Source organism: Leptonychotes weddellii, chromosome 8 (assembly GCF_054177405.1).
Source record: "Leptonychotes weddellii isolate Sample4059 chromosome 8, ASM5417740v2, whole genome shotgun sequence".
Taxonomy (NCBI): domain Eukaryota; kingdom Metazoa; phylum Chordata; class Mammalia; order Carnivora; family Phocidae; genus Leptonychotes; species Leptonychotes weddellii.
Window position 1 is genome coordinate 104,485,710 of NC_138376.1, and position 15,187 is coordinate 104,500,896.

At 38.8% G+C, this 15,187-nt stretch overlaps 1 protein-coding gene and 1 long non-coding RNA gene across 2 annotated transcripts in view; one reads left to right on the forward strand and one right to left on the reverse strand.

Moving 5' to 3' along the window:
* The window catches only part of LOC145722870 (uncharacterized), a 32,201-nt gene extending 25,472 nt beyond the window's left edge, over positions 1-6,729 (reverse strand). Inside the window, exon 1 of the long non-coding RNA XR_014147448.1 lies at positions 6,592-6,729. This is a non-coding gene — a long non-coding RNA (uncharacterized LOC145722870). The remainder of the gene's footprint in view (positions 1-6,591) is intronic.
* Positions 6,730-7,294: 565 nt separating this feature from the next.
* Positions 7,295-15,187, forward strand: part of PDE7B (phosphodiesterase 7B) — a 308,745-nt gene continuing 300,852 nt past the window's right edge. Inside the window, exon 1 of the mRNA XM_006738750.3 lies at positions 7,295-7,673. Within this exon, the coding sequence (XP_006738813.1) occupies positions 7,653-7,673 (21 nt within the window). The 5' untranslated portion in view covers positions 7,295-7,652. The remainder of the gene's footprint in view (positions 7,674-15,187) is intronic.

Sequence of the window (15,187 nt, forward strand, 5' to 3'; positions counted from 1 at the left end):
GGCGGACGGAGGCCCCTCCCCCGCCGTCTATCCTCCCGAATATCACCTCGGATTCACTTCTCCGCACATTCTACCTTCCAGAAAGTGGTCGCTTTTCTGATGAGAGAGTTGTTGCTCTTCTTTTCTTCGATCTCCTGTTGAGTTTGTAGGTGTTCAGAATGGTTTGATCCCTATCCAGCTGAATTCCTGAGAGGAGACGAAATCCAGGTCTCCTACTCCTCCGCCATCTTGCTCCGCCCCCTACACTACTGCTATTTTAATTCCCTACTTGCAGACCTTTAATAATCCCTCATTCCGTAATGAGTAAAATTCAAATTTTAGATTTAACTTTCTACATTTTCACTGGTCTACCATGTTGGGTTCACAATATATCATTCCTTTCCCATGTCCTATACTCCCATATCTTATACTTAACCTACAGGTCAGTCTCTCAAGATAACATGTCTTCCTGGTTCAGGACAAATGAAATCTCCAACATTATGCAAAGTCTTCCCCTTGTGAGAAATAATCTTCCCTTTCTTTGAATTTCCACTGTGTCTCTTCCATCTTTAGAGCCCTTGTTGCATCTTTCCTCTTATTACTATTATAAGAACATGTATATTACCCTTTAAGTCAAGTATATGATTTTTTTTTTTTTGCCATCTTTATTACTAAACCTATCTTTTGGTGAAGAATCTTTTTTTTAAGTAAATGTTTTTATTTATTTTTAATTTTTTTATTAACATATAATGTATTATTTGTTTCAGGGGTACAGGTCTGTGATACATCAGTCTTACACAATTCACGGCACTCACCATAGTACCTACCCTCCCCAGTGTCCATCACCCAGCCACCCCATCCTTCCCACCCCCCTCCACTCCAGCAACCCTCAGGTTGTTTCCTGAGATTAAGAGTCTCTTATGGTTTGTCTCCCTCTCTGGTTTTGTCCCATTTCATTTTTCCCTCCCTTTCCCTATGATCCTCTGTCTTGTTTCTCAAATTCCTCATATCAGTGAGATCATATACTTGTCTTTCTCTGATTGACTTATTTCACTTAGCATAATACCCTCTAGTTCTATCCACATCGTTGCAAATGGCAAGATTTCATTTTTGATGGCTGCATAATATTCCATTGTATATTCATACCACCTCTTCTTTATCCATTCATCTGTTGATGGACATCTAGGCTCTTTCCACAGTTTGGCCATTGTGGCCACTGCTGCTATAAACATTGGGGTGCAGGTGCCCCTTCGGATCATTACATTTCTGTCTTTGTGGTAAATACCCAGTAGCGCAATTGCTGGGTCATAGGATAGCTCTATTTTCATCTTTTTGAGGAACCTCCATACTGTTTTCCAGAGTGGCTGCACCAGCTTGCATTCCCTCCAATAGTGTAGGAGGGTTCCCCTTTCTCCACATCCTTGCCAACATCTGTCATTTCCTGACTTGTTAATTTTAGCCATTCTGACTGGTGTGAGGTGGTATCTCACTGAGGTTTTGATTTGGATTTCCCTGGTGCCAAGTGATGTTGAACACTTTTTCTTGTGTCTGTTGGCCATTTGGATGTCTTCTTTGCAGAAGTGTCTGTTCATGTCTTCTGCCCATTTCTTGATTGGATTTGTTGTTCTTTGGGTGTTGAGTTTGATAAGTTCTTTATAGATTTTGGATACTAGCCTTTTATCTGATATGTCATTTGCAAATATCTTCTCCCATTCTGTCGGTTGTCTTTTGGTTTTGTTGACTATTTCCTTTGCTATGCAAAAGCTTTTTATCTTGATGAAGTCCCAATAGTTCATTTTTGCCTTTGTTTCCCTTGCCTTTGGAGATGTGTCTAGCAAGAAGTTGCTGAGGCCAAGATCACAGAGGTTGTTGCCTGTGTTCTCCTCTAGGATCTTGAAGGATTACTGTCACATTTAGGTCTTTCATCCATTTCGAGTCTATTTTCGTGCATGGTGTAAGGAAATGGTCCAGTTTCATTCTTCTGCATGTGGCTGTCCAATTTTCCCTATACCATTTGTTGAAGAGACTGTCTTTTTTCCACTGGACATTCTTTCCTGCTTTGTCGAAGATCAGTTGACCATAGATTTGAGGGTCCATTTCAGGGCTCTCTATTCTGTTCCATTGATCTATGTGTCTGTTTTTGTGCCAGTACCCAAGTATATGACTTTTAAAGGTAGAGATAACATCTGTTGATCTCTGTCAACCCCAAAAGTATGTTGAACATACACTATTGGGTTCTGCCAATAATTTATGCTCAATAAGTACTCCTTGAACAAATTTAATATCTCTAAGGTCACTGAGAAATTTATCTTTCTTGAGATGCAGCACAAGAAAAATCGTATTTTCTATTCCACTAGTAGAGAAAATTGAGAGTTAAATTATAAAGGAAAGAAAATGACTAAGAGTGGTCATTTCTGTGAGTCATGAGCTATGTAAAAAGGGAATTTTTATTTCCTTTTTAAATGAAGAGGCTGAAGTAAGGTGGCTCCTTCTGGATTATTTTTATAGCTAATAAATTACAGAAAATGTGGCCACTTCAAATGTTGTATTTCAAAGAACACTACAAAATATATGTTAAATAATGGTGCCTCAGAAAACCAGTTAGTATTTTAAACACAGTAGTCTTAGATAAATATTATTCTGTTTGGTGGAAATGATTAGATAGATATAGATATAGTGACAGACATAGATGTATCCTTAAAGTTTTTCAAGCCACAAGTGGTGAAGTATTTGTATCAGGGACAGGAGAGTTGACAGTCACCTCTAGGAAACATTGACATTGTATATTGAATTTGTTAGGACTCTTCCTGCTATAAGGAACAGAAAGCCAACTGAAATGGCTGCAAGCAAAAAAAAAGAGAATTCATGACTCATATAACTGTATTAGTCCATTTGGATTGCATAACAGAGTATCATAGTCTGGGTACTTAAACAATAGAAATTTATTTTCTCACAGTTCTGGAGACTGGAAGACCAGGATCAAAGTGCTAGCAGAGTTAGTGTCTGATGAGAGCTCTCTTCCTGGCTTGCAGACAGCAGCCCTTTGGCTCTGTTCTCTCATGGTGAAGACAGAGAGCTCTGGTGTCTCTTCCTTCTTACAAGGGCACTAGAACTATTAGATTAGGGTCCCACCTTATTTACCTCCCTATGGGCCCTCTCTCCAATTACAGTTGTATCGGGGGTTAGGGCTTCAAAATATAAATTGGTGTGTGTGCTGGGGAGTAGGGGGGAAGGTAGGAACATTCAGTCCACACCACCGACTGTTGGAACTTGACTTCTGAGAGGCCACTATCTTGGTTGTGTGTGTACCTCCATGGCCACTCCTTTTTGATCTCCTTTGCTAGATCATCCTGAATTTCCCAATATCTACATATTGGAAGATCCCAGAGTTTAGATCTTGAGTCTATTCTCATTCATCAAATGATTTCATGCCCTCCCATAGTTTTCAATAGCATTTCATCTGCCCTTAGCTCCCCAGAATTATATCCAAACTGCCCATATGACATGTCTATTCAGATGTTTCATGGATATTGTAAAGGTGACACGCTGTCTGGTTTCACTTTAATTCATGAAAACTAAACTCAAATAAGCCCTTAGTGCTCTTGGCTATCATATTATCTTCTATGATAACTCCTGCTTTTTACTCTTCTGGATGACTATTTCATGTCTCTCTTCAAACCTTCACCACTTCTATCCTGTCTCTTACCCAATACTCCTAATTCCTATTTTACTGAGAAATTAGAAATCACAGAGAACTTTCACCATCTTGCACCACCATTACAATCCACCTAGTAATACCCCTGCCATTTACTCTGCCTTCTTTTCTGGTTCTGTGGATGAAGCCTCCATGCTGCTTTCCAAAGCCAATCATTTTATACTAGTGTTCCATCACTGCTGTAGCAGATTCACACAAACTTTATTAGTTCATAGATCTGTAGGTGGCTTGGCTAGGTACTCAGTTTAGAGTCTCAAAAGCTGAAAACAAGGTGTCAGCAGGGCTGTGTTTCTTTCTTGAGGTTATAGGGAAGAATTCATTTCAGGTTGTTCATTCAGGTTGTTGGCAGAATCCAGTGCCTTGCAGCTGTAGAGCTCAGGTGATTGCTCCCTTGCTGCTATCAGCTGGAGACAGCCCTTAGCTGTCTCTGGTCCTTGCACATGGGTCCTACAACTGAGAACCAGTAGCAGTGTGTTGAATACTTCTGATACTTGGAACTTCTCTAACTTCTGCTGCTGCATCTTCCTTCTGCTTCCAGCCAGAGAAAGTTCTCTGCTTTTAAGGGCTCATGTGATTAGATTGAGCACACCAGATAATTTAAGACAATCTCCTTCTTTGAAGATCCATCACCTCCATTATATCTGCAAAGTCCCTTTTGTCATGTAATATAATATATTCACAGTTGTCAGAGATTGGGCACCTTGGGGGGCAATTGTCTACCACAGACTCCATGTGCTCCATCTATTCCCCCTTCTCTCTTCTGCATCACTAATTATTCTTCTCAACTGGATCTTTCCTATCATTGCATACAAAATACTGATATTTCTCCCATGTTAAAAAGACCTCCTTGACTCCACTCTCCCTTCCAGTTACTACCCCATTTCTCTGCTTTATGTGGGGAAAAACACCTTGAAAGAATTGTCTATACTCTCTGCCCCCACTTTTCTCTTTACATTCTCTCTTGACCTTTCACCCTTTCTACTGTACTGAACCTGATTTTGTCGAGGGCACAAATGATTACACATTCTAAATTCAAGGGTCAATTTTCAATCTTTATCTATCTTTCATTTTACAAAGCTGATCATTGAAAATTTCATTTGTCTTCCAAGGTATCACCCTTTTGGGGTTTTTTTCTTACTTCTTGGAGGTTCCTTCCTGGTCTCCTCCACTGATTCTTTCTCATATTCCTGACTACTTAATCTTGGACTGCCTGGGGCTTTTCCACCTGTATTCATTGCCATGGTAATTTCATCCAGTCTCCTGGCTTTAAATACCTTGAATATACAATGACTTCCTAATTTATATCTATATCCCAGAACTGTCCCCTGAACTCCAGGCCTATATATCTAACCATCTACTCCACATCTCTTACTCAATGTATCCTATGTAATCTTTTACTTTATTGTTACGATCTGTCTCCTCTCAGAAAAATCTAAGTTTCATGAGGGTAAGGGCCTTTGTGTTTGTTTGTGTTCACTGCTTCCTCTCCAGCACTTAAAACAGTGCCTGCACAGAGTACATAATCAATAAATATTTGTTGCTGTTGAATGAAAGCCCAGGACTACTTTTTATTTCAGCTCAAAACCAGGTTCTTCTTCCAGTTACCCCCTATCAGTAAGTGGCAACTCTATTCTAGTTTGCTCAAGAGAGGATTCTAGGAATTATTCTTGATCCCTCTCTTTCACTCACACCCCACATCTTGAAATCCTGCTAATTCTACCTGGTACACACACGCGCACATGCGCAGATGTGCGCACATGCGCACACACGTACTCCCCTCCCCTTCACCTTTCCCACCTTCACCCAAGTTCAAATCATCATTGCAATGGCCTCATTATTGGTCTCCCTACTTCTACCCTTGCTCCTCTAGAATCTGTTTTCCACACAGAAGAGAGAGGAAATCCCTTTAGAATTTATGTTGATCATGGGCACCCCTTAGTTCAAAACACTCTGATAGGTTTTCCATCTTAGAATAGAGTCTAAATACTTTAAGTGGCCTGTAAGATACTACCTGATCTTGCCCCAGACATATCTCCCTAAACCTGTTTCTTCCTTTTGCTCATTCTCTTCCAGCCACTCTATTTCCCTTATTCTTTGAACATGGCCAAACATTCACCTGTCTTAGGACTTTACACAGCTTTCTTTGCCTGGAATGCAGAGACACAGATGACCTGCTTCTTCATTTCATCCAGGCCTCTGCTCCAAGTTGCTTAGTGCTTCTGTTTATCATTATACCTAAAACAGCAAATGCATATGCACACACACACACGATTTTTTACCCTTACTTTCCTTTCTTTCAAAGCCTTATTACCAACATATATTATATATTTACTTATTTTTATTGCCTGTCTTCACCCTTCCCCCAGATGTAAAGTACATGAAGGCAGATACTATCTGTTTTGTTCGTTGCTCTATCTTTAACATCAAAGATGAACCCTAACAACTACAGGCTTGTTTAACCCTACCACATTGGCTCATAGAGAGATAGAAAAACCTCATTTCTCAAATAATCAGTATGAATATTTGCAAAAGGACTCTGGTCTTTCTTGAGTGATGTGCCTACCCCTAAAACATTTTCTGTGTCTAGAGCAATGAAGAAATCTAATTGGCCAGTCTGGATCACATGACCCTCATAGTTCTGTTATGGGGTGGGATTTGGAGGGGGCGGTGGTATGGAAGGGGGCCGGGGAAGGCTATACAATCCACAGGGAAAGGAAAGTTTCCAAAAGAAAAAAAAAAAAAAGGTTCTATTAGCAGAATGGGACGGGGAAGAAGGGAGAGAATATGGAGGAGGCAGAAATAACAGATGGCCACCACTGAGATTTTCCAGAGTAGGACGAGAAATACAGGGATAAGCTGGGGCCCCTGGTAGAGGAAGTATCTTTAAATAACTGTACCTTCACATACTTTGGGTGAGGACTTGCTGAAACCCTAGGCACGGCTCTATGGAATCAGCACGCTCTGCTTCTTGAATGACTCCTTGTGGGGAGTTGCAGGAAGGATCTCCCTAGCATGAATAATCCTGAAGCTTCACCACAGAAGCTGGGGGAAAGATAGAAAATCAGGGATCAGCAGCATAAACAGGATTTCTGCTTTTCACTGCACATAATATTGCTCACCAGCTCATTTGCAGAACTCTGCCTCCATGACTATAAAGATTAACTGACAGCTCATTTTTAGGTAAGGTTGACAAAGAGTTAGTTTTGAAATAAGCAACAGCTGTGAAGTGGGCATATGTACATAGACTCACATTTGGAAAAAATACATATAAATCTTGCCGCTATTATTAGCTCAAGGCTTTTGTCTAGCTTTTGTTTTTGTTTTTGTTTTTGATATACCCAACCACAAGGCATTTTAAATTTTTAAAATTTCTTCCTGAATGTAGAAAATGTTTCATGGGTTCTCCTGAGAGTGGGGTGCCCAGGCTGACCACAGGCACACACACATTCTTCCCATAGTACAGTACTTTAAAATTAATAGCACATGCAGAGGAAAAACTAAACCCTTTGACGTCACTCTTGAAATGAGGAAACATAAACAGAAAAGGCTCCACTCCAGTAAGCTGCCAGAGTTGAAGCCGATTGGTCTCTGCTTTTCCTTGCCTGTGGCAACTGACAGCACCTCCCAGCCTAGCAGGCCGGCGGCCTGCGTGCTCCCCCAGCCAGTCGGGGGGTCTGGGCACTGCAGCAGGCTCGGCTCTGTCCCAGCGCTTGCCTGGGAGAAAAGTCGTGTACTCACCCAGAGAGAATCTCTCTTTCTACCTTCTTTCTCTCTCGATTTCTCTGTGTGCTTTTGTGTTTCTTTCTTTTCTTTTTTTTTTTTTTTCTTGTTTTTACTTAATTATATTCCTAATCCTGGATGAAGTTGCTGGATTCTGCAGCACAAGTCTTCATGAACAAGCAGCACCGCTCAGAGATTTCACGGCATTCAAAGGTCACAGAACTGCCACTATGGTTAAATGTCTTGTTTAATGGTTGAGGTAGGTACAACAAATTTAAGCGGCAAGCTCATTTTTCTTGAGAGAACAGAATCACAGAGAGATGGCAGGAGTTTTATTTAAAATGAACCTGTACATATATATATATATTTCTGGTCTGTGATTGTTACTACAGCAACCAGCTTTTGAATTTCCTTCCTTTTTCTAGGCGAACTGACTAAACATTATCACTTACCCTGAATTAACCATTTCATTCCAACCAGCCTAATGAGAGACTCCGGGATTTTTACTGCACTTTGAGCCCCATGGAGGAGGGCTCCTTTTTCCTTCTTTTTCAATGAACGCAGTATTTCTTCTTCAACATAAATCTTAGAATTGGGTCGTTTTTCTTTTTGGTGGAGACAGAACAGGAAAATATTGGTACAGAGATTGGTGAGGGTTGCAGGACAGGGAAAAAGAAAATCAGGTTTTTTTTTTTTTGAGTTTGTCATGTTGGTTGATAGCAGACTTCAAGATGAAGAAATTAGTAGGAAGAGAGGAGTAAGTTGATAATCAGGCTGAAGGTAGAAAAACCTACAGAAGGTATGTCAGAAAAATGAATTCTTGAGGAAAATGCACTTTATCACCTTGTTGCATTAAAAAAATATATTCTGGACTTGGAAGTCGGCAGAGAAGGTACAGGCACTGAGTTAGATGACCAGTGGTTAAGATCTTATTATTTATAAAGGAAACTAAAAAGTTCTTTATTAACACTGTGAATTTGCTAATTATCCTTTCCTACAAGAGTGGAAAGCAGAGTGAGATATTTAATTAGGGACTTTAGTGATTGAGCTGGGGATCTAATTAATCATCTGTAGATTCTGTTCTTCATGTGCTTTAGCCAGAGTGACTGAGTAAATCTCTTTGCACCAGAAGTCAGTCATATACAGTAAACACACTAAATGCTGCAGGAAGCAGGGCAAATAACACAGAGCTCATGTTGTTTTCAGTGACACATTATTATTATGCGTTGAGGGGGATCCCTGCTAAAAATCATTTCTGTCCAAAGAGTCCATTTCTGTGAAAGCAATTCCAGTAACATATGGTTAACGTGGATTTCCTTATTACCCTTCTCAAAGTTATGCAATAGCAAGACAGGATTATTTGAAACCATGACTCTGTTTCCAAAATTTCTTACTTGATTTTTTTTTTTTAAGATTTCTATTCTCCACCTCGAGAAACAGAAATTTTAAAAACTGGGTCATGTTGGAAATATTAAGCAAGGTGTCAAAGACATAGTGCATTTCAAAGGGTTAACAAAATTAACTGCCTAAGACTGCATAAGACTCGAATGTACTAACTTAACTGCATAAGACTCTAATGTACCAAGTTAAGAACTGCAAAAATATTAGCTCCGAAATGCAGAGGATGTGCTGTGAATGGACAATTGCTTTTCTGCAGTGCCTAGTGGGAAAACAAGGACTTTGTGTGTTGCAAATTCGGCTCCTCCATTTCCTCTGCTTTATCTTGTATCACCGGCTGGGGAAACAAAGATGGGTGTCAGTAGTTGCGTCTTGATTGACATTTTCTCTAATAAAGTGAAGTTGCTTTTTGTCTCAAGTAGAAGCCCAAAGTTAACTAGTTGCAACTCCAAAGACTGTATCCTCTTTGTAGGGATTTTTATCTGGCCCTATAAGCTGTCCAATTTCAGACTGTACTGACTCAGTGGAACAACAGCAGACAAAAATCAGGGGTGACTATATGTCAGCAAATTAGCTGGCAGAAACCTTTTTTTGAATCAAGTTACTTAGGGTAAGGGTGGAAAAATCCAAGATGTGTCAGGAACAGACATCGACTTAGGGAAACTCACAGTACATCTTTTGGTGCTTTACACGGTGTTCAGCACAAAACTATTTATTGTCAGTTCTCAATAAATACCTAGTTAAAATGTTTGCTGAGCACTTACTACCCTTCATATATTGTAAATTATTTAAATGATTTTGAAGTATGGCATTTTCGACTGTCTTTGAAAAATGTTTTTGGTATTAGTCCAGCCTAAAATATAATCTGGAAATCAACACATCAATAGTACAGAGGAGGGCATTCTAAACGTTGACTTGTGTTATTTTCAGCCAAAGGACGTCCTACTTCAAACAGATGCAAAAGTAAAATGACCAAATTTCCTCAAAGTGGGAATGTACCACTTTGAAAATGCATCTGCCTAGTAATTAATCTTCCAAAGTCTAATTTGTTGTTAGCTAGGCTCAAATCACGGGGGAAGCTGCTTGTCAATTCACAGAACATAGTGTTGGAAGGAATTTTTTAAGCGCTAGACTAATCTCAAGCAAGATGAAGAGGGCTTCATTATATTAAAAATACTTCTCAAAATTGATAATTAGGATAGACTTCAGAACATCTAAATGTAAAAGCTAACAGGTAGTCTAAGTGGTTCAACTCACAGTTGAACTTTTGGGGGACAACTTATTAGGGAAAATAGGTGATTTACTGGGATCCTCGATGTACAGAATGTTATTCAAAAAATTCACCATCCTATGGTAGACACACATGTGCTACTTTGCACATGTATCCCAAAAGTAGCCTACAGACAAGTAGGAATCTCTCCTCTAGGAGGTACGTCTGGCTGAAGAAGAAGGGATTTGGCATTTGGACATGCAATGAGGCCCTCTCTCTAACAGTGCCTCCTCATGGTGGCATTTGCATTTCTCTTAACGGTGTGCCTTGGGGAGCACTTTCATCATTCACATGGGAGCAGCCTTGTGATCAGTACCATTGGCTTCTAGGAGCATCCTGGGTGGCTTTGTGGACATGCTAACTTTGATGCGTGAGATGATGCATACTTGGTGTATTAGCAATTTTTAAAGTGATTGATATGGAAATTTAGAGGAGAAAAGGGATAAAAGGATGAAGAAACCCAAATTGACTGAATATCTACTATATACAAGCATTGTTAGAGATTTGAATGCAGAGAGTGAAGCGTGTCGAAGTTCTAGTATATAACCAAGATATTTATAATTTCCAAAGAATCACTTCTGTATTTAAATGATTTCATTTGTACTTAGAAAGTGACTGCATGGAGCACACTAAAACAAACAAACAAACAAACAAAAAAACAAAACAAAACAAAACACAAAGAACAAAAAACAGCAGGCAGAGACAGGGGCCCAGGGTGGGCATCCTCATTCAGGCTTTAAATAGCTGGCTAACTCTGAGCAACTTGCTTACTCTTGACCTCAGTTTCATTATTTATAAAGGAAACTGGTTGTATTGTGTTTCTAACAGTCTTTTTTAGATGAAACATTTTATAGTATTCTTAATTTGGAGTTTTTTTTTGTTTTTTTTTTTTAGATTTTATTTATTTATTTAAGACAGAGAATGAGAGAGAGAGAGCACATGAGAGGGGGGAGGGTCAGAGGGAGAAGCAGGCTCCCTGCCGAGCAGGGAGCCCGATGAGGGACTCGATCCAGGGACTCCAGGATCATGACCTGAGCCGAAAGCAGTCGCTCAACCAACTGAGCCACCCAGGCGCCCGTTAATTTGGAGTTTTAAAAATAATTCCATTTATATATAAATGTGAAAACGTCAAACCTTTAATCCAAAATATCACTGTGTGTTTTCAACATGTCAAGTGAACAAATACAAAGATAGATAAACAATGATTCCCACCTTTGGGAAATTTATATTCTGGTTGAACATATAAAGGAATAGTGGAGTCTGTGCAGAGGAATGAAGGAACAAAGGAAAGTTTGGAGGGAGGTGGTGATGAAGACAAGTGAAACAGTAGAGATGACTTTATGTAAATTGGAATTTAAGAAGAAAACTAAATTTTCTATCTATGTATTTATTTCTATTATTTTGCTCTTTAATATGATCAATTGAAGGCATTGCATTCTTCTGAAATATATTAGTAATGGTGGTCTTAAAAAATATATAACATTAAAGACAGCCAAAGTTTTCCCCATTGGTTGAATTAAGTTACTGCACAGGATGGAGATGGTGAATTAAGTCAGTAAACTAAATCAATGGCGATGATGGGGCCTTCTGTATCATCGTTTGAACTTGGAACCCCAAGGAGTCATAGAAAGCAGGAGTCCTTCAAGAACTTTAACAACAGCCCCAGATGCCAGCATCCATTTGGTACAAGCGGGGAATGGTCACAAGCTGCCATGGGCTTGAGTATTGATGCAATGTGGTGGTGTTCTGGGAAATGCCCTCGGTGTTAAGAAACCTTACATGGTGGGTCGGAACTTCCAGAGATAACCCATGTGAGTTAGGGCACATTTCTTAAACTTTGGGGGCCTCAGTTTCCTCATCTTTAAATGAGGCCATTGGAATATTTCCAGAATGCCTTTTTCCTTCCCAAATCTGACAAGATTAGTATTGACTTCTTAGCATTCATTTGTTTTTATTCTTTCACCTCTCCCATCCTTTTTTTTTTAAAGATTTTTTAAATTTATTTTTATTTTTATTTTTTTTATCTCTTTTTTTTTTTATTCTTATGTTAATCCCCATACATTACATCATTAGTTCTAGATGAAGTGTTCCATGATTCATTGTTCGTGCACAACACCCAGTGAATTTATTTTTATTTTTGACAGAGAGAGAGACAGCAAGAGAGGGAACACAAGCAGGGGGAGTGGGAGAGGAAGAAGCAGGCTCCCCATTGAGCAGGGAGCCCGACTCGGGGCTCGATCCCAGGACCCTGGGATCATGACCTGACTCGAAGGCAGACACTTAGCCGACTGAGCCACCCAGACACGCCTCCCATCCTTTATTTCTACCACTTCCCTTTATTTTGCCTTTGCTCAGTTTCCCAAATTTATATAATTTCACCTCCAAAATACTCTCATTGGCAAAGAAAAACAAAGGCCAAACAAAGCCCTGGGTTTTGGAGAATTTCTCCTCAGGAAGACTATTGCTCCCCAGGGAAGATCACCTAGCCTTGCCCCGTTTCTCTAGTGTGAGGCTGTAGTGCTCCTTCATACAGTAAAGGGACATGCTCTGTGTTCATTGTAGCTGGGGACTTTAACGTTACATGACAAGTGTCTTTCTCCTGAGTGCCAGTCACTATCCTGGATTTTCTATATTATTTAGTTTAATATCTCCTTAACCCAATTCTGGTTTCCTTAGAGTAACTGAAAACATGTTGATAATTCAATTGGAGGAATCTTCAGATGGAAAAACATTTTTTTGGTGAATCGGTTGTTCATTGAGTACCTGCTCTGAGACCTTTGCCCTGATGGTCCAGGGTCACTATCTCATCCCAGTGGTGGGATTTGATGCAATTCAGTTCCCCTAATCCAGACACACTGGTGAGATCCTGCTTGGGTCAGAACATTCCTCCTGGCATCTCCTCTGGGTGACAGTTTACAGTTAACAGCTCAAGCATGGAGAACAGGGAGCAGGGTTTGTAGTTTTCAGATAAACCTAAAAATAACTCAACACTAAACACCCAGACACTGATTAAGCAATATACAAGTTTTAATATACTACTGTATAAATACCACCAACATTTTGAAAATCTAAATCCTTTCATGGCTGCTTTATACATTTATTTGCATGTAGTATAAAAGTAGGAAAATAATAGCCTTAGCCAATATGCCAATAAAGAAAGTTTATGTCATACATTTAACCCCCCTCCCTTCCTTGTCTCCTCCCTTTCTTACATTTGTAAGGAGAAGATGGAAAAAAATTAAGATTGGTAATGAGATGTTGACGGAGTTTCCTTTAGTAAAATGTGGAGTAATGTTTGTTTTAGTTTTTCCTTTCTAGTGGTTGGTAAATTCACATAAGATTTTTTATAAAATTCCTGCTCAGATTGTTTTCTTATTAAGACCTTTTGTGTTTTACATTATCATAATTAACATATAAATAAGAAATGCATAAAATATCCTTTCAATACAATGAAAATTATCATTACTTGCCCACTGCTTCAGACATACAAAATAAAGATTCTGTTCAAAAAAGGAGTTTATACAGGACTTAAGTATACTGAAGGATATTTAAGAGTTCTGAGCTCTAAGAATATGCCTCTCTTCTGGGATGGGAGATCAGTCTAGGGCCAGTCTGGGGTTAGGGCTTTTTCCCTGGGTCCCGGGGTAGACATAAGGATTGGTTAACATATGCCTGATTTTGTCAGAATTTGGTATCAAAAGATATCAAATGGTCAATGACTTACATATTCGTTGACCCTAGTAAATCTTAGTTCACGAACATATCAAATTATATTTTTTTTTATACTCTTTGTAATATAAAAAAAAATCAGAAGCTTCCTGCACCCAATTGTAGGTGAATTGATGAATATATTACTTTAAATCTATGCAATAGAAAACCATATAGTTATGTAAAAGAATGTGCTAGATTGGCACACACAAATCTGGAATGATTTTTAAGATGTATCAGGTAAAGAAAAAGGCTACATTAATATTTCCACACTATATGTACACATTCATACACACTGACAGAAAATTTCTGGAAATTCAAATAAAAATCTTAACGGACAGCTTTAGGAGAACTTGGAGTAGGGGATGGGAGCAAGACTTACTTTTCACGCATATACTTTAGAATTGTTCAGCTTTTCTCCCCATAAGTTTATTACATCTACAACAGGGGAAATGGCAGATATTTATTTATTATTGTGTGATATTTAAAGTTGAGAAAAAGTAGAAAGTAAAAGAAGAGTTCTGTTTTGTTTTTAAATTGCTTCATTAACTTCTTCCTTCAATCCTGTTGAGTTCTTCCTATATGCCTTTGACATGGTGAGGGAGCACAATATGACCAGCATGTAGCCATCCTGAAGTGAGGAGACAGACAGGCCATCACTCCTGCTTGAGTAACTTTGGGCCAGTCATCACTCTGAGCACTGTTTCCTCATGGACAAAACAAGGGGCTTAGTAAAGGTCAAAGTTCCTTCTAGCTTACACATGAGTCTAATAAAATTTTTTGGCCTGTTGCGCATCCAACTATTTGAGATTTTTCTCCACCAACTGAATATACATATTTTATTGTACGTATTTTATTGGTTTGAGCATTTAACCTAAATTTTCTGTTTTAGAATTGGTCAGTTTGGTTTGGTTTTTTGAATTAATTAAACACACAAAATTTATATTCATCCAAATGTGTTTAGGGAAACCACACATCATTGACAGACCTTTAAAATTAAAATCTACTATGATATCATTTATTCACAAAACAGTAGAAAACACTATTTGTATTAAGATGTGTCGTTTGAAATGATCACTAAACTTTGTCATTTGGGTTCAAAAAAAGCACAGCAGTATTTGTAGACATTTTGGTCTTTTTTGATTTTTTGAAAGTGGAACAAAGCATAGAACACAGTTCCTAGCATAGTGACTGGTACCTCAAGGAAGATTAATATTGTAAATGAATAAATAAAATATTGAATAAACACCCCACTATGCTTATCTTTCAAAAAAAAAAAAGATGGTGTCGTTTGTGGGTAATACAAGCAACTAAAGCTTCAGTTTGAATATGATTTATATATTTTTTGGTTTTCCAGGAGGGAAAAAAAGACTTTCATTTCCCTTTCTCATTATGCC